Raw genomic sequence first — 23,730 nt, forward strand, 5'->3', positions numbered from 1 at the left:
GCTGCAAAGAGGAAACGTTAGGGTTTGGGATAACTTCCAATAACCCAGGAACCCAGGAAGTAAACATACAATAGGCCAAAAAAAATAACACAGAAGAACCTTGGGAAAATCCTCAAAACTTATTTTAAATCGTATCCAAATATATAAACGTAATACCTTAAATTACGTATTTTTTTTCCAATACCACATTGCGGTTCTATGACGAACAAATAAACGTCGAAATAGGGATAAGTCCATTTATTAAACAGTGAAAACAGATACAAAACTTTGGATATGAAGAAGATTTTACCACCTTCATTAGAAATTCCGCTTACATTTAGGGAATGTTAAAGAAGAAATTTACTTTGATAATTTGATACGAATTATGTGCTTACGTTGGTTTCCAATAACCCAGGAAGTAACCCAGGATTATTTTTTTTGCTCCTTTTTCTTGCGGTAAATAATTCGGGATTGATTTTTTGTCTGGGTTATTGGTCCAATAACGCAGGAAGCTCAGAAAACGGGTATCGTTCTAGATTAGGGGCTATTCAGAGGCTAACATTTCAACAAAATAAAAGTAGTACATTCGATTCCTTGTTTTATGCTCTTTTTGAACATCATACTTGCGTTTCTGACAATACACCCCACTCCCTTTATGATAGTCCAATATATAGCCTTACTAATATATTTCTTCGTTGTTTTTCATTTTGTGATGCGTCGTATAACGGGTAGCTCTTCTTTAGATTCAATGAAATTTAGTTTTGCCTAAGTGACTACAACAGAATCACGGATAAAATATTCTTTGAAATGTGGATAATAATGGAAGGAAACATGGTTTATAAAAACATTAAAAAATAATACTACTTTTCACTTTTTTGTTTTGATTTTATATGTTATTTCAACATTTTTAAATTTGAGTAGCCAAAATGGTATCATAAAGAATTCAATAATGTATGTGTGTTTTTTGTCATTTTTTAAAGTGAATTACGAAGGGGTGTCTAAGGAAATTGTAAAGACGTAGCATTCTATTCCCCTTAGGCTTAAAATGGGGTTATGGGAAGGTTGGGAGGATGATAGATGGGGCACTACCATGGATGTTCTACAGTTGATTAAGAAAAAGGTTTATACATGAATAATTTGTATATATTTATTATTAATGAATTTCCATGGCGAAAGGGGTGCCTTTTGACGGATGGGAACCCTGCAAAAGTGGGAAGGTTAGTTTTGCGGTTTGGTAATGTGTCGTAGTATACTTTATTTTAATCAATTATGTTTGGTTACCCAAAGTAAAAAAAAATGTGATTGGGGATTTTAAAATAGTGTAGGTGACATTAGAGTTAAAATAAATTTAAGTAGAATGATTATCATGTCACTGAGTGTAGAGGAGGTAGAAAAAATAAACAGAAATATGAAATAGAAAAATAAATAGAAAAAATTAGAAAAGAAATAGAGAAAAGAAATAGAAAAAGAATAGAAAGATGATGCGTTTTACAAACTAAAAACTTCTGTCTTTTAGTTGTTTTTTTTTTTTTTTTGGTTTAGTATATATTACAGGGCTATGTCTGGGACCACCAGGGGGGATATTGACAGAAACACGAGAATAATATTCGGAATCATCATAAAATAAGGCCACTGACAGTACTACTTTTATTTTTACTATGATGTTTCCTTCTGAGGAGCCTCTAATTTGAACAATACTAGAAAAAGTTTGACTAGGTTTGGATTGTTTGGCTATATATGATACATTGGTTATATATCAATGAAGTTCAATCTGGTTATTCAATTCTAATTTCTATTCATTTTAGGATTCATATATTCATCCATAGCAGTATCTGCTATCCACAAGTTTGATGTGGTTATTAATTATAATTGCTGTTAATTTTAAGCTTCATCTATGCACTCTTGGTATTTTTTATTCGTTTTAAGTTTGAATTATTACACGAACATATTCTTCTCGTTTTAGGTGTTCTTTGGAGAACGTTTTTCTGGAAAACATTTTCGAAATTAATTTCTTTCCGTTTTTTAATTGGCATAGTTTCATTACTGGTTAATAATTATACGAACAATTGTAAAGTTTTTTGATTTGTCTGCTTAAAAATTAAGATATTGAATTGCAATATCAATCATAGACAAAATTTCAGTATTTAGTCAAAATTTTCAATTATTTTTAAACAATATCTTGGCACTAAATTTTCGGGTGGATTCCCATTCTTCATTTTTAAATGGATTGAAAACCTGCGTAATTCTCGGTCTTCTATAGAACTGAAGTCATCCTAAGCCCCATCGTTTATAACTCCTTGAATATACACGGTTCTGAATTTACCATTTGATTAAAAGAATCTTTTTATATTCTACTTTCCCATTACCGCTTTTTGTTTAAATAAATGCGCAATTATAAGGTCAATCAGTCAATTATAAGGTCAGTGCAATTATAAGGTCAGCGCAATTATAAGGTCATCAGGGTCAATTATAAAATGAATTTTGCTGTCTTAAAAAACGGAGGTCACCAAACAATACTAACAGCATGAAAGCTCCCTTGGCCAAGGGCGTATCCACGATTTGTTTTTCCTAGGGGGGTGGGGAGTTTACGGAAAAAGCTTTAAAAAACGCATTATAAATTTTTAATATGCATTTATGTTGCGTTTTTTACGAGACAGACAAAAATTTGACTGGAGGTGGAGCCAAACCCGGTGCCCCCTCCACCTAGAAATGGCCTTGTCCTTAGTTCTATTTGCTTGCCCTAAAATTTTTCAAGCCGATTAGCAAAAAAAATGAGTTTTTTTGCTTTAAAGATCAATAGAATCAAGTTTTCCGTCAACAATTTTTTATTCTCATTAAGTTTCCCCTGGTCTAGTTTAGTTACAATGAAAGCCTCGTGCTGATCCTAGAAAAACACATTCCAGTCCATTTTGGGGGGAAGGTCAAGAATCGATAAAGCATAATTTATTTCTTAATATTTTCTTCTCTCGACTTTGTTTTGCCTGATTGTATACCTAGTAATTTCCAGGGCGACAGGAGACAAAACAAATATGGCCTTATTTGGGTGTAACGATTCATCAAAAAAATTCATCTTTTTCTTCTTCATTGACCCTTGTCAGTGTCTTCACCCTGTATGTTAAAGGCAACAGGAGAAAGCATATTTTTAGTCCGATTTTAGGGGCCACATATTAAGTAATACAACAAAACTTTAAAATCTGTGTCGTTATTGAACTACTAAATTCTATATAAAATTATTTTTAATTACTTAATCGATTTCTTTTTTTGCTTTAGTAGTTAAGATTTAGGACTGAGAGTCAAGAATAAATTCAATGTTTTGCGATTACTAAACTGAAATTATCTCAGCTTCAACTTCTGCTATTTTGTATCAACGAACAATTTTAAAGCTATCTTTTAAGCAAAGTCAAAACAAAGCTATTTCAAGAACAAATAACATTGACCATTCACCCAATATAGTAGATTGTGTGGAAGAGTCTAGAAGAGAAATAGTAAAATAAGTTTCCTAGTTTCTGAAATTACGAATCAATATGACATTCGTTTAGCTCGAGAACAATCATGGAAAGTTTTAAATGCACTGGAAGAAAAGTATCTTGCCCCTTTTTGAGTCCTATTTTCGGAGAGAGATCATGACCCATTACATTTTCATGTAGGTTAGAGTTTATTAGGCCCAAGGAGCTCCGGTTTTAAATTTTAGTCTCTTTAGAAAAAATAGTTTTTGCCCCTTTTTGGATGGAGACAATATTTTTATTCTATTTTGTCTTGTAAATTACAGTCCTCTTGGCCCAAGGACTTAAGAATATAAGTCTTAAAATTACTAGAAAAACGTTATTGGGCCTTTTTCCACCCCTTTTTTGGGCGCACGATGCTCCCAGACCAACTTTTTTTACTTTAGGCTCCTTTTGGCCAGAGGTCTTATGACTGCAATTTTCAGACTGACCAGGAATAATAATAATTTTAACCCATTACTGGGCCCCTAGCACCCTCTCTCTCACCAAAGAAAATGTGCGTTCCCCCTAGCCAGGGCAATGATCTTTGGAAGTTTCAAGTCAATTGAAAAAAATTTATTGGTACTTTTTGGGCCCGTTCTTTGGGCGGGCTATGCCCCCAGGCCAACTTTTTTTTACATTAGGCTCCTCTTTGCGAAATTTCTTATGACTACAAGTTTGAGACTGGCCATGAATGATAACAATCTTGGCTCATTACTGGTCCCCCTTGCACCCTCCCTTTCACAAAAAAATGTGCGTTATCCCCAGTCACGACAGTGATCTTTGACAGTTTAAAGCCCACCGAAAAAAGTTTAATGGTCCTTTTTGGGCCACAGCTTTCAGGAGGCAACACCCCTTACTAAAAATTTTTGCACGCTGCAGTCCATTTAGCCTGGAAATTGAAGTATTAACTTTAAAGCCAATCAGAAAAAAAATTTATTGGCCCTTTTTATGGCCCCATATTCAGGTAGATCATTTTTTTTCAATTTTTTGGCAAATTAAGAACTTTCAGATATAAATTTGAAGCCAATTGCAAAAAAAAAATTGGTACTAGGTTTTGGGGCCTGTGCACCCAATCTTAAACTTTGTGTATATGACAGTGGCCTTGGCCCAGCAAATTACGGGTGTAAGTTTCAGGCGATTTAAAGAAAAATGTTTATCGGTCCATCTTTAGGCCCTATATTTTGAGCACCTTCTCCCCCCCCCCAAAAAAAAAAACAAAGAATCCGTTTTATGGTATAGTAAGTTTTTATTGGCCCAAGGACTAACGACAGTAAATTTCAAACCGATCAGGGTCAAAAAGTGATTCAGGCCATACCAGGCCCCCCTAAAAGCTTCCTGTTTCCAACAAGATTTGTTACTCTTGGCCCAGGGAAGGATCCCTCAAAGTTTCGGGCCAATTAGACACCCAATATAAAACATACTTCCATTTTTCCACCATAAAATCTATCAGTAAACAATTGGCAGTTTGCAAAATTTATGGCCCGTTCCCAAAGGGGGGGGGGGTCGTGTCACCCATGAGTCACGTTTACGGGATCTTTCGACAACTATGAGCAAACTGTTTTGTTGTTTTTTTTATCCAATACCGCTGGGGGATTACTAGGCCTGGGTAGCAAAAAATTGAATTGAGTGGCATGGCCACCCTCAACCAACTTCCGACAATTAAAAAGAGCACTAGAACTTTCAATTTCCAGATCAAATGATTGCCCTTTGAACTTTGTATACCAATCATTCCGTGCTAAGTAGTAAGGGGGAAAAGGAATAAATAAATAATACAAGGGAGGCACTTAGCTCTTTACTTAGGTTCTTGCTCAAGTTTGAAAGAATTATTCCTTCAAAACCAGGTGAAAGTTGATTGATTTCAAGAGATTGCATACACTTATTTATTTTTTATTCCAAAATATAGCCAAAATCCTAACATAGGTCATGGTGATCGGTCATAGGAATTATCCAGTAATGTGTAGTATATTCTGTCCTACCATCCGTTGAATGCAGAGTATACCCACTACACATTGGCTGTAGTGGGTATACACACACACATTGGGAATATACCCACTACACATTCAAACACATTGGGTGCTGCGCAAAAACAGTTTGCGCAGCACCAATTTTGCCAATTATCAGTATCTCCAAGAAAAAAATATTTGAAGAAAACATAGATCCACTATACGTTGAAATATCTTAACGCATCAAGAAGATTACAATTTGCTTTAAAAAAATAGTTATTTTAAGACATTTTTTCTTGGGTAACAAGTGTTGGATAATAGGAAATTTGATTTATTAGCTGTATATAGGTCATTTTCAAAGTTTTTCATCTTAAATTTTACTTTACATATAATTCTTCCGTATTTAAAGTGCTTTTTTAACCACAAATCCACCAAGTTTTTTTCGCAAAGACAATGTGCTTACTATATTTTACCGCAAAATAAGTAAGACCACTGCTTTTTCCACCCACCAAGTATTTCTTACGAGGGATAAAGGACCCTGAACATATACACCTGTTTTACATGTTTTCTTAAATGACATCCTATCATACATGACCACCTGAAAAAAACTTTATCCCAGGGAGGGAAGGTTTAAAAAAAGGAAAATTTGTATTCTTCATCTAAGAATATAACTTGTAATTGCTTGCAATATTGCGGACCAAAATAGAAATAAATAAATTTTCGACCTGTAGCTGTCATTCTTGAGGTCCTTCTTAAATCACTTGTCAATTCTTTTGAAACAGAACCAAGATTCATTTTTTCAACTATTGCCACATCTTCTCCTGAACTTGAAAGGCTTTCAAGAACCTGACAAAATGCTGCTAATGCGGAAACTCGAATTTTTGCAGCATCGTCTAGCCTATATATTTTCCATATAAGCTCCTAAAATAGAAAGAAGTTTTATGTTTTAGGACGCACTTTCTAAAAGAATAGACCAGTCCCTGCCTGCTGAATTTCACGTGAAATTTGACTTTAAGCTTAAAAATGAAAAAAAAGAACAGACAGAGAAGAAAGGCAAAAATTATACAACATTAATGTGAAAGCGTGGAGTATTTTACGTATTTATTAATAATTGAATGATATTTTTTATAATTAGAAAAGAAAAAGAAACACGAATTCATGACCAAGCTTATTGGGAAAAGACGCAATTTCCGACTGTTGCAGATAGTGGCTTAAAATCTCATTTCCAGAGTATTCAAATTAGTTGATTTGATGGTGGGCTGATTTTCATCATTCTCTTTTTTAGGCAGTGCTTCGTCTTTTTTTCTGTAGAGAAACTTCAACTATAATAACATCTGGGAAAAAATTCCCACAACTTTTTGATGACTAACTTTAAACTCAATGAATGTTAATACATTTTGATTTAGTAGGCCTGTAAAAAGCAAACCTTTCAATGCCTATACTGCTTTAAAACCTAAGCTTTTCTTGAGTTTCAGTTATTATTCGCAAGGGTTAATTTTTACATATAATTTATTTCCATAAATGGTTGAATCATTTTGCCCTTTGGGGTTGACTTTCCATGGCTGCATTCTATCATGGCTGTAATTTTCCATGAATACGATTCTCCTGCTTGCAACTGATTGCAGAAGGCGACTGGAGACAGAGCACTGTTGACCAAAGGGGTCTGAGAATTAGCATACAGACTGATGATCAGAAGTGGTTGGGGACAAAATGTACAAACTGTTTGAATAAGGTTGCAGAGACGGAGCATATGTACGGCTGATAAAGGGGGGTCCGAGACAGAGTGTGCGCACTGTTGACCAGCAATGTTTGGATACAGAATGTATGAACTATAGAGAAAAATGATCCAGAGGTGGAACGTCTGCACCATAGAGTAAAATATCCCAGAATAGGTGCGAGTCAGAGTCAAAACATACTTATATTTGCCAATATGGACGTAGGGGAGTTTGAGGGGCATAAACTCGTGGGCCTTGATTCGTGAATTTCAATTACGCAGACTGAAATCCCTTACATGACTCTAATTTCATGAATTTGTAAAATGTATGCCTTTCTATTAAGCTGCAACATGAAGGTTCTGTTTTAATGGACTGTTCGTATACTATGGGGTCCTGGTACAGGGCAGGGAGCACATGCATCAGGTTATTTACAGCGCCATTTTCTCCCTTTTTCTAATCTTTCGACTTTTCTGATTAAAACTGAATTTTTGAAATTTTGATCTGATACTTTTTGTGACTACTGGGATGCCTGAGGATACATGGGGCGTATACTTACCTTCTCATAAGTATCTGCCCTTATAGAAGTCATCTAACTTTAAATATGAGATTACACGAACCCTCTCCCAACTCCTTACAGCCTTACGTTCTATAGAATAAGGCCAGGAAAAGGAAAAAAAAAGTATGGGAGACACATTGCTCCTACCTAAACCAATGTTACTGTATTAACTATTATTTTTGTATAGAAGTACTTCTAAGAAATTTTTGGAATTCCTAACTAAATTCATAGTCAAACCAAACTAAAAACACTAGTTTTTTCCTCTAAAAAAAGGACAGTTTTCTACCTCTGAGGTATCCACTATATAGACGAGGGCATTAGACGTGCAGGAGAACTATATGTATTAACTGAATTACTTTGTGTAACAAACAATTAAGTAAAATAACATACAAGATACATTACCTAGTCGATTTGTCTTCCTTATAGGTAGGAATTTGTCTTCCTTATATTTGTCTTCCTTATACAGTAGGTAACACAATTCTTACAACTATTTAGAAAAAATATATTCATTGGCTAGAATTTTTTGGTCATTTCAGTTATTTAACCAAATTCTTAAAAAAATTACAAGAGAAGATAGAAAGTTCAAATTTAGTCCCTCTTCCTCCCTTGGTTCTTAAGCCTTAAAAGAATATTTTACAATTTACTTAGAAAAGCATAGAAAAAATACAGATTTTTTGAATACACAATCTAAAAAATAGATTTCAATCTAAAAAATATATTATTCTCAATAGTATTTACCATCCACAACTCCATAGATTTCTTACTTTTTTATTTTTTCAAAGAACACAAAAAGTTTAAACAAAATGATTTTTTTTTGGTTTGGCTCGTGTTTTTTTTTTTTTTTTTTTTTCACCATAGAACAAAGACGAATAAAAAACCTTTTATAACTGTAACTTTAATAGCACAAAGTTTTGAAATAAATTATGAATTCAAAATACATTTATGGTTTATTTACAATACATTTAATAATCATTTATTTATGCAGTTAAAAGGGAGAATCAAAAACGTAATCCAGCCTTAAAACAAATATAAAACACAAAAAATAACAGAAATAAATTAAAACAGCTTACTTTGACAGACAGGGCAAATTTCTTCGCAGGAACTGCATACTTAGTAAAAATGAGCTGTATTAACTCACAGCCATCTCTTTTAGAGTCTTCGAAACTTTTTTTGAACTGCAAAGTTTCTTCCAAAAAACCAAGTAGTCCCTCATCTCCAAGTAAATCGACAAATACAATGTCTGCCAAAAAAAAATAAATGCAAATGAATGCTGTTCTGCATAGTACAACTCTTAGGAGTGTAAGAATCAACACAAGATTTTTTAGAAAACGACCGACTAGTTACCTATGAGGAACAATTCTTGTTTTTTTTTTTATTCTGAACAGGCTTCATTTTACAATATCTTACAAAGACAATGATACCTTAATGGTTGATTAAAATTGATTCCAGTATTCCACACAAACACAATAAAAAAGGATGGACTGTTTGCTTGTCTAAAAATTTATTTCACAAAAGCTGGATATTCTTATCAAAGGGGTAATTTCTTATTCCTTGATCAATCTGTGGGGGAAAAGAGGGTAGAGATACTTCTTCTTTTTTTAACCTAAGCAAGCACAAATGCTTGGCAAGATAAAAAAAATACAATTTCAATGAAGAGATTCATCTTTTGGGTTGAGTGCAGATAGTCATTTTTTTCTTCTTTTTTTTTTAAGAAAATTGCTTTCCAGAATGATGAGAGGAGAGAATTTTCTATTTAGGCCCTATTTTAAAGGACTTAACCCTTAGCAGTCATACTAACCATGATTTAACAAAAAATCACTCAGACTGGATTCAGAGAAGGTGGAGTTTCTTATTCTACTTGCAAAATACATATCCCAATTCACACGGAACAAGTATTGTCTTATCATAGGCAGCGCACTAGCGCTGCCTAAGTAAAGAAAGATGCGGGCACAATGTGTTTTTTTTTTTTTTTTTTTGGTTCTCCATACCCTGGCACTTCTTATCGAAGGAGTTGTCGTAGAAACTTCGAAAAGGGCTCATTCGGTTGGAAATTGGAGTGGCTAGTGCCCTTTTTAATAGTCGAAAGTGATTGGATGGCAACTAGCCCCCCCCACGCCCATCATTCCCCAAAACACATCCAATCAAAATTGTGAGGTAGCCCTTTTGTTGAGTGTAATTGATTTCCAGATAGAAAATATGTTTTTGAGGAGGACACTCCCCCAAAACCCTCAAGGCAAGGGTTTTAAGTTATGCCCTGGGGGCATATAAGGTTTTTATAGAAAGCGTTGTCGTAGAAACTTCACAAGAGGCTCATTCAATTGGAAATTCAAAGGGCTAGTACCCTTTTTAATAGTCGAAAGTGATTGGAGGGCACCTAGCCTCCCCCCCCCCACCACGCCCATCATTCCCCCAAACACATCTAATAAAAATTTTGAGATAGCCATTTTGTTCAGCGTAGTTGATTTCCGGATAGAAAATATGTTTTTGAGGAGGACACTCCCCCGCAACCCTCAGGGCAAGCGTTTTAAGTTATGCCCTGGGGGCATATAAGGTTTTTATAGAAGGCATTGCCGTAGAAACTTCGAAAAAGGCTCATTCGATTGGATATTCAAAGAGCTAGTGCCCTTTTTAATAGTCGAAAGTGATTGAAGGGCAACTAGCCCCTCCCCCCTACGCCCATCATTTCCCCAAACACATCCAATCAAAATTTTGAGATAGCGATTTTGTTCAGCGTAGTTGATTTCCAGATATAAAATAGGTTTTTGAGGAGGACACTCCCCCACAGCCCTCAGAATAGAATTTTAAGTTATGCCCTGGGGGCATATAAGGTTTTTAAAGAAGGCGTTGTCGTAGAAACTTCAAAAAAAGTTCATTCGACTGGAAATTCAAAGGGCTAGTGCCCTTTTTAATAGCCGAAAGTGATTGGAGGGCAACTAGCCCTCCAATCTGGGGGCATATAAAGTTTTTATTGAAAGCGTTGTCGTAGAAACTTCAAAAGGGTTCATTCAATTGGAAATTGAAAGAGCTAGTCCCTTTTTTATTAGTTGAAGGTCATTGGATAGCGACTAACGCCCCTCTCACGCCCATCATTTTCCCAAACACATCGAATTAAAATTTCGAGATATCCATTTTGTTCAGCGTAGTTGAAAGTTCTGCAAATTAGGTATTTTAGGAGGATTACCCCCTCAGAGCCCTCAGTGCAAGGGTTGTAAGTTATGCCCTGGGGCATAAAAAGTATTATTGAAAGCGCTGTCGTAGAAACTTCAAAAGAGCTCATTCAATTGGAAAGTGTAAGGGCTTGTGCCTTTTTTAATTGTTGAAAGGGATTGGATAGCGACTAACGCCCCACTCACCCCCACCATATTCCCGAACTCATTGAATCAATATTTGAAGATATCCACTTTGTTCAACTTCGTTGAAAGTTCGGGAAATTAGGTCTTTTAGGATGATAAACCCCTCAGAGCCCTCAGTGCAAGGGTTGAAAGTTATGCCCTGGGGGCATATAAGGTTTATATAGAAAGTTGTTGCATAAATCACAGGCAGCACGATCGTAAAGAACGGGGACACTCGAGAACGAGACAAGAAACGGGGACTAAGTAAAGAGGAGGACACTCCCCCACAGTCCTCAGGGCAAGGGTTTTAAGTTATGCCCTGGGGGTATATAAGAACGATGTTGGCGCAATGTATTATTTGTTAATTTTTTCCTTTAGAGCAGGGCACTTCGTATCGATGAAGTTGTCGTAGAAACTTCGAAAAGCGCTCATTCAATTGGAAATTGGAGTGGCTTGTGCCCTTTTTAATAGTCGAAAATGATTGGAAGTTGACTAACACCCCTTCCACGCGCACCATTTCCCGAAACACATCCAATCAAAATTTTGAGATAGCCATGTTGTTCAGCGTAGTTGATTTCCAGATAGAAATTATGTTTTTGAGGACAGTCCCCCTTAGGGCAAGGGTTGTAAGTTATGCCCTGGGGGCATATAAGGTTTATTATAGAAGGCTTTGTCGTAAAAACTTTAAAAAGGCTCATTCGATTGGAATCTCCCCCACCGCCCTCAGGGCAAGGGTTTTAAGTAATGCCCTGGGGGCATATAAGATTTTTAAAGAAAGCGTTGTCGTAGAAACCTAAAAAAAAGCTCATTCTATTGGAACTTTAAAGGGCTAGTGCCCTGTTTAATTGTCGAAAGTAATTGGGCAACTAGCCCCCCCCCACACCCATCCTTCCCCCAAACACATCCAATAAAAATTTTGTGATAGCCATTTTATTCAGCGTAGTTGATTTCCAGATAGAAAACATATTTTAAGGAGGACACTCCTGCACAACCCTCAGGGCAAGGATTATAAGTTATGCCCTGGGGGCATATAAGGTTTTTATTGAAATCTTTGTCGTAGAAACTTGAAAAAGGGCTCATTAGATTTAAAATTCAAAGGGCTAGTGCCCTTTTTAATAGTCGAGAGTGATTTGAGGGTAACTAACCCCCTTAACCTAACCTAACATAAACCAGAGACGACACACACACAGAGATGACACACACATAGAGACGACACACACAGAGAGACGACACACACACACAGACGACAAACACACAGAGACGACACACGCAAATACAGATGACACACACACAGACGCGACTCACACATAAAGACGAAACACACACACAGACGACACCCACAGAGAGACGACACACAGAGATGACAAACACACAGAGACGACAAACACAGAAAGATGACACACACACACAGACGATACACACACAGAGACATCACACACAGAGAGACGACAAACACACAGAGAAGACACACACACAGAGACGACACACACATAGAGACGACATACATAGAGATAATAAACATAGATTACACATAGAAACTTGAAAAAGGGCTCATTCGATTTAAAATTCAAAGGGCTGGTATCCTTTTTAATAGTAAAAAGTGATTTGAGGGCAATTACCCCCCCTCTCACGCCCACCTTTTCCCCCGACACTCCCCCGCAACCCACAGTGCAAGGATTATAAGTTATGCCATGGAGGCATATCATGTTTTTATTAAATTCTGTGTTTTAGAAACTTTAAAAGGGGCTCATTCGATTTGAAGTTCAAGTGATTAGTACCCTCTTTAATAGTTAAAAGTAATTGGAGGGCGACTGACCCCCCTCTCACGCCCACCTTTTCCCCAGACACTCCCCCACAACCCTCAGTGCAAGGATTATAAGTTATGCCTTGGGGACTTATATGGTTTTGATTTAAATATTTGTCGTAGAAACTTGAAAAAGTGCTCATTTCATTTTAAATTCAAAGGGCTAGTACCCTTTTTAATAGTCTAATGTGATTTTAGGGCAACTACCCCCCCCCTCTTACGCCCACCTTTTCCCCAAATACATCCAATCAAAATTTTTAGATAACCATTTCATTCAACGTAGTTGAAAGTTTTGGAAATTAGGTCTTTAAGGAAGACAACCCCTCCCCCAACAGCCCAAAGGGCATTGGTCGTAAGTTATGCCCTGGGAGCATATAAAGTTTTTATTGAAAGCGTTGACGTAGAAACTTCAAAAGGGCTCATTCAATTAGAAATTGAAAGGGCTAGTGCCTTTTTTAATAGTTGAAAGTGATTGGATAGCGACTAACGACCCTTTCACGACCACCATTTTCCCAAACACATCCAATCAAAATTTTGAGATATCCATGTTGTTTAACGTAGTTGAAAGTTCTGGAAATTAGGTCTTTTAGAATGATAACTCCCACAGAGCCCTCAGTGGAACGGTTATAAGTTATACCCTGGGGGCATTAAAGTTTATATTGAAAGTTGTTATAGAAATTTCAAAAAGGACTCATTTGATTGGAAATTGAAATTGCCCTTTTTAATAGTCGAAAGTGAGTGGAGAGTAATTAGCCCCCTTCTTACGCCCACCATTTCCCCTAAAACATTCAATCAAAGTTTAGAGATAGCCATTTTGTTCAACATAGTTGAAAGTTCTGGAAATTACATATTTAAGGATGACCAACCACCAAGAGCCCCAAGGGCGAAGGTTGTAGTTTATGCCCTGGGGGCATATAAGATTTTATAGATAGAGTTGTCGTAAAACTTCAAAAGGGGCTCATTCAACTCGAAATGAGAGGGCTAGTGCCCTTTGTAATAGTCGAAAGTGGTTGAAGCGTACCTAACCTCCCTCTCACGCCCACCATTTCTCCAAACACATCCAATCAAAATTTTCAGATAGTCATTTTCTTCAACGTATTAGAAAATTCTGGAAATTAGGTCTTTGAGAATAAACTTAGGGTAAGGGTTGTAATTTATGCCCTGGGGGCATCTAAGGTGTTTATAAAAAGCGTTGTCGTTTCCAAAAGTGTCCATTCGATTTGAAATCGAAAGGCAAAGTGCCCTTTTTAATAATCGAAAGTGATTGGAAGCCTTAACATTTTTATAGTAAAGACCGATGTGGGTATACTGTTTTATTTTTTGTTGTTGTTGTTGTTTAGACCAGGGCATTTTGTATCGAAGGAGTTGTCGTGGGAACTTCGAAAAGGGCTCATTCGATTGAAAATAGAAAGGGCTGATGCCCGTTTTAATAGTCGAAAGTGATTGGAGGGCAACTAATTCCCCATCCACGCCCACCCTCCGATTTGCCCATTATATTTAAAAACTAAATGTTGCCTTAAGATTAAATCAAAATGCACTGTGATAATGCTAATTCGAATAAGGCATCTCAGCAATATCCTAAGAACAACTGAGGGTATTATGTTCAAACTTTCGGGGCTACTTCTGCTCTTAAAATTTGACCAAATCAAAATAGCGTAAGCGTATCCAAGCTATCAAAGAAAGTAAACAGATTTTTTTGCAAATGGTATCCAGATTTCCATTTCAGGTCAACTAGAGGAGGTATGAAACTAAATTAAACAGTACTATTTGTGTCCAGATTTTTAAAAGGGTGTATGTTGTAGAAAATTGCTGAAAATTTTTCTCCAGCATACAAATAGCAGGCCAAACTATAGTCTTAAAAAACGAAAAGATTTAAAGTATTATTTTCTTTGTCCCTGAAAAGACTGTCAATAGAAAACGAACAAATATTAATTAAAAAGACTTTTTCCACAAAATAAGTTTTAGAAAGAAAAGTAAAGAACTTCATTTAACAAAAGACGAGTAAAAATGAAATAAAGTAATCTATCAAGAGTGAATCTGCTCTAAATCATAGTTGACTAATGAATGAAACCCAACACGAACAGAAATTACAATAATTAACCGAGTCAAACTCAAAACGAGCAGAAATTAACTTAAGTGGGGCGCAAAACCCCTATGCCTTCCCAAGGCCAGAACTACATTTGTACTTTACTGAAAAAATACAAATGAATGTGCATTGTCAGTTTAATATACATATACTGATATTTAGTAATCAAAATGTTAATATTGTTTGATTTATTAAAGTTATAAAAGTAAAAACATTTATATATTTTTCAGTAAACTGCAAATTATGTTCTGGCCTTGAGAAGGCATAGGGGTTTTGAGCCCAACTTATGTTAATTTCTGCTCGTTTTGAGTTTGACTCGGTTATTTATTGTAATTTCTGTTCGTTTTGGGTTCCATTTACTTATCGATGCTGATTTGTGGTAGTTTCACGCTTGGTAGATTATTTTATTTTATTTTTGCTCTTTTTTTGTTTAATGGAGTTCTTTACTTCTCTTTGAAAAACTTATTTTGTAGAAAAAGTTTTTTTAATTAATTTCTGTAAAGAGTGCTATGGCTGAATGACATCAAATAGATTTTCAAATCTCAAACGTAAATACAAACTCATCACAGTTTCAGCTTAAGTCCGCAGTCTTTTTTGTTACCAAGCTACTAAACAATAAATTTTATTCAATTTCTGGCTCCCTTCTTTTGCTGTTATTCTTATATTTTATCAATTCTATTTCTAAAGGTTAAGTCTAATGTGTTTCTTTATTTTGTTTCACTTTGCTTTTTGCTGTATATTTTGAATAATTTTGTATTTTTACTGTCAGGTTGCATTATTAATGCCAATTTCTCCTTCTTTCCCAAGGTGAAAACCCAAATATTATCCTTCTGTATTATTATGGAAGATAACAGCTTTATAAACTACAGAACAATAGAAATAGTAGTACCTGCTTCATTGGCGGAGAATTTTCCTTCTTTTATGACACTAGCTATATTGACAATAATATTTTTAGATGCTTTTTCATTGATGCCACCAACTTCTCCAATGGAAATTGTTTGCTTCAGTTCATTCAGGTGCTTACACTCTTCAACAACCTGGTCCATTTCTCATCTTATTGTTCCATCCGTTAAATCTGGAAATATAATGTTGGTATTACACAATAAATCCAGTTTGCAATTGCAAATGGAGAGAAGGGTGGAGGAGGACCTCTTCAAGAGACAAATATCGTACTTAACACCCCAACCTCATAAATACATTATAGGAGTTTTTAGGTGATCCATGTTTCATTAGTTGTGCTTGAGAATAATACAATATTTACATATCAGAATTTTCCAGAAAAAAAAAATCTGGAGAAATAATGTTGGTAATACACGATAAATCCAGTTCGCAATTGCAAATGGAGAGAAGGGTGGAGGAGGACCTCTTCAAGAGACAAATATTGTACTTAACACCCTAACCTCATAAATATATTAAAAGAGTTTTTAAGTGATCCATGTTTTATTAATTGTGCTTGAGAATAATACAATCTTTACATATCAGAATTTTTCCTAACCTCAAAGTTCAGCCAGAAAAATGCACATAATGCTACCCTCAGCTTAGTTTTAATTTTAGCTGGGTATTACCATTCTTCTGACAAAGCATATATTTTACATTATATTTTTTTTCCATTTTAAGGTATGATTTCAGGTGGTAGGCTATGATGTATAATATTCTGCTGCAGCTCTTGAACTGTGAGTCCTTTCAATAGTTGTTCTGCTTTGGGGCTATTATACATCACACAAAATGAACTGACAAAAAAAATTAAAAAATTTTCGGCAATTTCTAAAGAAAATAAGCAAACATTTCTTTTAAAAATTCGATAAGCATCTTCCTGTGTGAAACTAGAGCAGAATTTACCTCTGTCAGCTGTCAGCGTTTCTTCTAATATATATAAGAGCATAAACGTTGATTTTTGAATTAAAATCAACATGGTGGAAGTGAATAAAAACATGTGAGCAATGGCTAAATAGAGTAAAGCCAAGACAGACAGTCTCTGTGATAGGCAAAGCTGGCATAACTTTTGTCAGAATTTTACAAAAATGATTCATTTCACTTGCTGATAGACAGCCTATCATCAATCCTAGGGCAGAACAAAGGCAGATAGGCATAGAGTAAGGATAATTCAGACTGAATAAGCAAGAACTCATTCATTATTGTATTGTGATTGGGCTCATTCGTTATTGTATTGTTTTTGGAGTCATTCATTGGCATTCAGGAGTATTCTACCAATTGTCTATTGGAACATTTGTAACGTGTAAGAAACCACAATAAACTTATCTTTTTATAATCACATGTCTTACTTGTTTATGTTGAGCTACTTTTACTACTGCTACTAAACTACTCCAACTACTATTTCAATTGCAAAACGACCAAGAGTATTAAGATGAAAAGACCATCAAAAGGGCACATCTGCAATATTTTTGAAATGGCTTAATGCATCATTATGAAACTTCCAGGGTATCATGGGGGGGGGGGTGTTCAACTGACCAAAGGCAACATGTGCATGCTAATACTGTTATTAACTACTAATATAACACTACTACTGTTGCTACTACTAATATAACACTACTACTGCTACTACTTCTCCTACAACCACAACTTCGATGCTAGTACTATTAAAGCTAACTGTATGATAGCGAAAATTTGAGAGAATATTGAGGGGAAATTTTAACAAAATCAAAAGATACTATGTGCATGCAGATTGTCAAAAGGGCGTATCCCAAGAATAGATTTGGGTTTTAAGTTTGAACTTTTTGAGAATGCTTAAAGGGGGAGATCAATTGAACAAAAGGCAATATGTGCATGCTACTAGTAATCCTACTACCACTGCTACATTTACTACTAGTACTATTACTGTTACTCCAGCTACTATTTCTATTAAAACTACTTGTCAGGCTAAGAGCATTAAGATGAGAATTTCAAGAAGTATATGAATTTCAAGATGTTATCAAAAAGACATATCACCAATGTCATAGCAAAGGCTAACTGTATCAAGTTGCAACTTCCAGGACCTGATGAGAGGGATGTTCAACTGACCAATAGGCAATGTGTTAATACTACTGCTGCTACTAGTATTATTACTATTAATACTACTCCTAGTACTGCTGATACTACTATTACTACTACAATTACAACTATGATTAAGGATATGAATCGGAACTTGTCAGGGGATATTGAGGAGGGGGGGAAGGTGAACTGAATCACAAAACGCCACCTGTATGCATGTTGTCAAAAGGGTGTATCAGCAATGTCTTAGGAACGGTTTGGTGTGTGAAGTTGAAACATACAGAGCTTGTTGTGGGGGATGCTGAACTAATCAAAAGACAATATTTGCATCCTAATGCTATTGCTTCTACTCATACTACTATAATACAGTGCACTTTGGAAGAAAGAACGTAAGGTGGCAGCACCAAATACGTAGATGGGATGGCTTCAGGCAATTGATTCACTCTTTGGCAGCTGGGAGAGATTTGGGTGTTGTTGATGAGGAAGTGTAATTCCACAAACAGAGTTTGCCAAGGCATCTCCAACCCTTGGCATAATCAAGCATACAGTGCATAGCAGATCATCCAATGTTATGACAAAACTGTACAAGGGTCTTGTAGGACCATTGCTAGAATTTGGGATGTGTGTTGCAACACCCTTGAACAAGATTGATCCATCAAAAATAAAATCTGTCCAAAGATGGGCAACAAAAGCTGTTGATGGATACAAGAATCTTCACTATCCATCTTGATTCAATAAACTACAGCTTCCAGCACTCATGTACAGATGTTGAAGATATGATGTCAGAATTACTTACAAGCTTTTGAATGCTGACTGCTCCTATCAAAAGCCCTTTCATTTTGACAAATCCTCCAGGACAGAAAGGCATAGCAAGAAGTTGTCCTGGATGAGGGCCAATAGCAGAGTCTGCAACCATTACTTTGCTAATAGAGTGATTGCTCATTACCTTAAATCAACTTAAATTGCAGCTTGGAGTGGCTTTTGAACAAGGTTCCTGATATTGCTGTCACTGCTTCCTCTGTTGATGCCTTTAACATTGCTGTTGACAAGAGTTGGTCCATTAAAGCATGGAAGACAGAGTAGGGTGCTATTGAGTTAGTGGATTCCCATCATCACTGACCCTATAAGACTAGTCCTTATTTTGCTGGACAATGTAATTTAGGTATTTTCTTTTAGTTTTTTTTTTTATATTATTATAAATTACATCTTATAGTGACTTAGGTCTCAGGAACCTGTTGATGTGGCCAGGAAATGAAAAGTTCTTCTTCAGCAAGGAATGTTGAAGGGGTAAGTAAGGTGGAGGAGGGCTCAGTCAATGTAAGCTCTGCAGTTCAACTCACTGGGTAGTGGCCACCCTCTAGATGTATGATTGGCAACATATAAGCCACTGTGTGGAAAGCTTAAAGTCTAGGCCATGTCACAACAGCAACTTTAGATGAGCGTGCCAGATAGTAGAAACAAGTAGCAATATTCTTATGGTGACATGACTAAGCATTTGTACCTAGTAGACCCTGGCTGATGCTGCTTGCTTATCCAACTATGTCTTCCTAGGCTTATTCCCTTTGACTAAGGATGAGCTTACTTCTGTTGCTGTTCATCATTCTGAATGCTATCATAAACAATTCAAGATTTATATTGGAAACCCAAGTTCACCTACCTAGAAAAAAATAAGAAGATTATTACATTTTTGTTGTTGCAACAAATATAGAAAAATATAAGGAAATAATAACCACTTAATAAACTATCACTTAAGGTAGGTATTCTGTTTGTCATGCTTGCTTTATATTCTGGTAATACTTAATATATTGTTGTTTAATGCAAATATGCTCTTTTGTCACATTCACTTTATATTGAGGTACTACATTTTCTGTTCTATTATAATACCTTTTCTTCTGAACTACATGTCCAACTGTTTACATGAGTGTACAACTGTTCCAGATCTTGTGACATAGTTACTGGGGCTTGTGTATATTCACGGGATTGGAATAGGGTTCTGTCTATGGATGATTTGGGGCACTGGTGAACAAGCTGCTGCACCATGTGGGTCACACCAATTGTTTAAAATGGTCTCTTGGGTTATGGTTACTTGGTCAGATTCTGGTTGGTTTGATACTGGTAGCATGCTGCTTGTATCATCTTGGGGTATGGTTGGTTGGTCAGATTCTGGATATTTGGATGCTGGTGGTGTAGTGTCAATGCAAAGGTGGCAGTGGTTCCACCTATAAAGATTGCAATCTGCTGTGTGTACAAATTATGAATGGGCCTGGTATTGGTTTTTGTGTTTACACCAAACTGCCATGTCCTCTTATTCTGTTGGGCATTGACACATTGACTGACTGCTAGAGGTTGAAGCTCTTTGACATGCTTGTCATAATATCTTTTTGACTAGCTTGTTGGGTATGATGCTTCTTAAGAACTCTTCATGGTCAACTGTTACTGGTGACAAATTCTGAAACATACACAGCAAGAGAGTATATAGATTTATACCCATGAGAAGCTGAGCAGGAGAGGCATAGCCATCCATTGGGGTGTTCCTATATACTAGGAGTGGAAGCTCTAGGTCTGTTTTTTGAGATGAGTGCTTTAGCTGTCAGGACAGACCTCTCTGCGAGGCTATTTGATTTGGGGTAGTTTGGCAATAATGTTTTGAGCTCCATACCTCAGTCCCTTACAGACTGTAGGAAGAGGTCAGTTGTAAACTGGGGGCCTAGTGAAGATTCTTGTATCCATCAACAGCTTTTGTTGCCCATCTTTGGACAGATTTTATTTTTGATGGATCAATCTTGTTCAGGGGTGTTGCAACAAACATCCCATATTCTAGCAATGGTTCCGCAAGACCCTTGTACAGTTTGGTCATAACTTTGGATGATCTGCTATGCACTGTATGCTTGATTATGCCAAGGGTTGGAGATGCCTTGGCAAACTCTGTTTGTGGAATTACACTTCCTCATCAACAACACCCAAATCTCTCCCAGCTGCCAAAGAGTGAATCAATTGCCTGAAGCCATCCCATCTACATATTTGGTGCTGCCACCTTACGTTCTTTCTTCCAAAGTGCACTGTATTATACTTTGGAATGTGAAATGCAAGCTTCCACTTGCAGGCCCAAAGTGAAAGCAAATCTAGGTCTTCCTGTAGGGAAGCTCTTGTAACTGGAGACTGTGCAGACAAAAACTGCAATATTTTTACTTTATAATTTACTGTATGTTTCTTTAATCAGATTATCATGCTTCTTTCTATTCTTATTAACTTTTAAAATCATCTAAAATAAATTTTTGGTAAGTTAAACTCAATCATACACAGAGATAAATCAAACAGTTTGTGGTAACGAACTGAAAGTAAGGAGCGATGCGACTCAAAATTAACCGAAACTCCCAGAAACAGAGTCTCTACAACGATAGATGCAATAAAAGTATCAAGTTTTGATGTTTATTCAAAACATGTAACATTCCTTAAATTTTAATGGTACTCATCAAAGGTTACGAGCCTGTGAAAATTTGCCCAATTTATGAAAAAGGGGGAAAACAACCCCAAAATATCAAGTGATCTTAATGAAAATCACTCCATCTGATTCAGTCTCCCAGAGAACCCTACTTTATAGGTTTCAAGCTCCTATGTACAAAAATGTGGAATTTTGCATTTTTTGCCAGAAGAAAGGTCACAGATGCATGTTTATTTGTTTGTTGTTTTTTTTTTTCAGGGCTGATCATATTAAACCAGTGATCATAGAAGATTGGAGAGAGATGAGGGATCTTCCCATGGGGGAAGGAAATTTTCCATGGAGGAGGAGCTGGATTTCCCAGCATTATTTAAAAAACAATCAGAAATTAAATAAAAAACAAGTTTTTTTCAACTGAAAGTAAGGAGCAGCATTAAAACTTAAACAAAAGCAAATTATTATGTTTATGAGGGGGTCACCCCCTTGTCAATACCTTGCTCTTTATGCTAAATTTTGTTTTAGTACTTTTATAACAGCTATTTATAGTCTACTAATTAAATGACTTTTGCAACTCAGGCATTATTCTTAAAGAATTGGGACAAAATTTGAACTTTAGCATAAAGAGCAAGGTATTGACAAGACAGTGTCTCCCCCTCATATGCATAATAATTTCTGTTTGTTTTAAGTTTTAATGTTGCTCTTCACAAAAAGTTGAAAAAACTTGTTTTGCTTTTTTACTCAATTCCAGACTGAGATGATAACCAGTTTAAAGTAGGAGCCAGCTTACAGCATATGACTAGATTGAATAATAGAGAAACACATTATTGGGGCAAGTAAATAGATAGGATAATTTTATTTGATAAATACATAATGTTTTTGCAGCACCTACAAAGATAACCCCTAAAGGTTTGTTGGCAGTAGGAGGAAGTCTTCTATTCTACATATTCTAAAAACACTGTACTATACAATTCTAGATGGAAATAAACTCAGTTCACACATATGCAACAACCATTCTACTTGCATAAAACATACACATATTACAATTCTTTTGTAAGAGGAAATCTTTTTGCTGCAGCCTTGAAGGATGCCAGATGACTTGTAGTTTGTGTTGCAACCAGAATTACATCATATACACAGGGAGCAAAATGTCTTATATATATATATAGCCTATATATATAGCAAAAACAGTAGTTTTTAATCAATGTTTGTGAATTATACAACTTTTACAAAAAGGATTTATAATAAAATAACAAGTTTGGAACAAATGTTATAGCCTAGGCTAACCTATTTTTATATCCATAATAAGTAGAATAAAATTATTATTTTCAGGAGTCCTAAAAGGGTTTAAAATTGAATTTGTAAGAAAAGCAATTATTATATTCAGAAAGAACATAAAAAATGGTTGGCTAGGCCTATCTAGTAGCCTATGTTCAATTTATCTTTAGGTCAATAATATGAACAATGAGATATTTACCATTTAACTTTGCAAAGCACACCTGGAGAGGATCTTGATAATTTTGAAGCTATAATATCAGAGTGTGTTTTCCATGATATATTTTCATTGTCATAAAATCAAATACTTTGTTACCTTTACTCTTTTTACTTGATATTAGTTTTGACTTAATTACAATATTAGACGTCCAAGAAAATAAAATGTAGACCCGGTAGAAAGTTACTCCAGCTTCAATAATCTGCAAAATCGCACAAAGTTCTTACTATTTTTACCTAGGCTAGTTACCGCAAACCTTGCATATGCCCATATGTGCAAAATTCAAACCAGTCAAATAGTGAGGGGCAACGTTGCCGCCGCTATTAACATTATCGCCACGGTCAGTTCTTGGTTTAGTTGTTTAGTTTCTAAGTCACTTTTTTAAAAACATGTTTTTAATCATCACTGGATGGACAATGCACGTGCACACGAACATCCCAAATTTAAATGTATTTAGATTATTTTTCTTGCATAAAAAAAGTTTTGATATATATTTTGATGTGAAAACATATCATGTAATTGCATCTTACATGTCTATATTGTCAATTTTGTCACATCAGAGGCAACATTATAGCGTTGCCTATAGTAAAGGCAATACGGCTCCAATGTTTTATTATTTATTATTATTATTTTTTCCCAGAGGCACTTCGTATGGAAGGGGTCGTCGCAAAAACTTCGAAGGGGACTCTTTCGATTGGAAATCGAGAGTTCTAGTGCCCTTTTTAAGGGTCAAAAGTGATTGGAAGGCAACTAACACCCTTTCCACGCCCACCATTTCCCTAAACACATACAATCAAAATTTCGAGATAGCTATTTGTTCTAAGTAGTTGATTTCCAGATATAAATTATATTTTTGAGGAGGAAACTCCCCCCACATCCCTCAGGGCAAGGGTTGTAAGTTATTCCCTGGGGCA

The 23,730-nt window shown here is 35.8% G+C and overlaps 1 protein-coding gene across 1 annotated transcript in view; it reads right to left on the reverse strand.

Moving 5' to 3' along the window:
* Positions 1-23,107, reverse strand: part of LOC148956224 (DNA-dependent protein kinase catalytic subunit-like) — a 495,889-nt gene extending 472,782 nt beyond the window's left edge. Inside the window, exons 1-5 of the mRNA XM_089099625.1 lie at positions 23,053-23,107; positions 19,390-19,545; positions 15,790-15,975; positions 8,749-8,918; positions 6,133-6,328 (exon numbers count right to left, since the gene is read on the reverse strand). Coding sequence (XP_088955751.1) covers positions 6,133-6,328; positions 8,749-8,918; positions 15,790-15,946 — 523 coding nt within the window. The 5' untranslated portion in view covers positions 15,947-15,975; positions 19,390-19,545; positions 23,053-23,107. The remainder of the gene's footprint in view (positions 1-6,132; positions 6,329-8,748; positions 8,919-15,789; positions 15,976-19,389; positions 19,546-23,052) is intronic.
* Positions 23,108-23,730: the final 623 nt, after the last annotated feature.

This window comes from Artemia sp. Qi Xiang Cuo, chromosome 1 (assembly GCF_049724085.1).
Source record: "Artemia sp. Qi Xiang Cuo chromosome 1, ASM4972408v1, whole genome shotgun sequence".
Lineage (NCBI taxonomy): Eukaryota > Metazoa > Arthropoda > Branchiopoda > Anostraca > Artemiidae > Artemia > Artemia sp. Qi Xiang Cuo.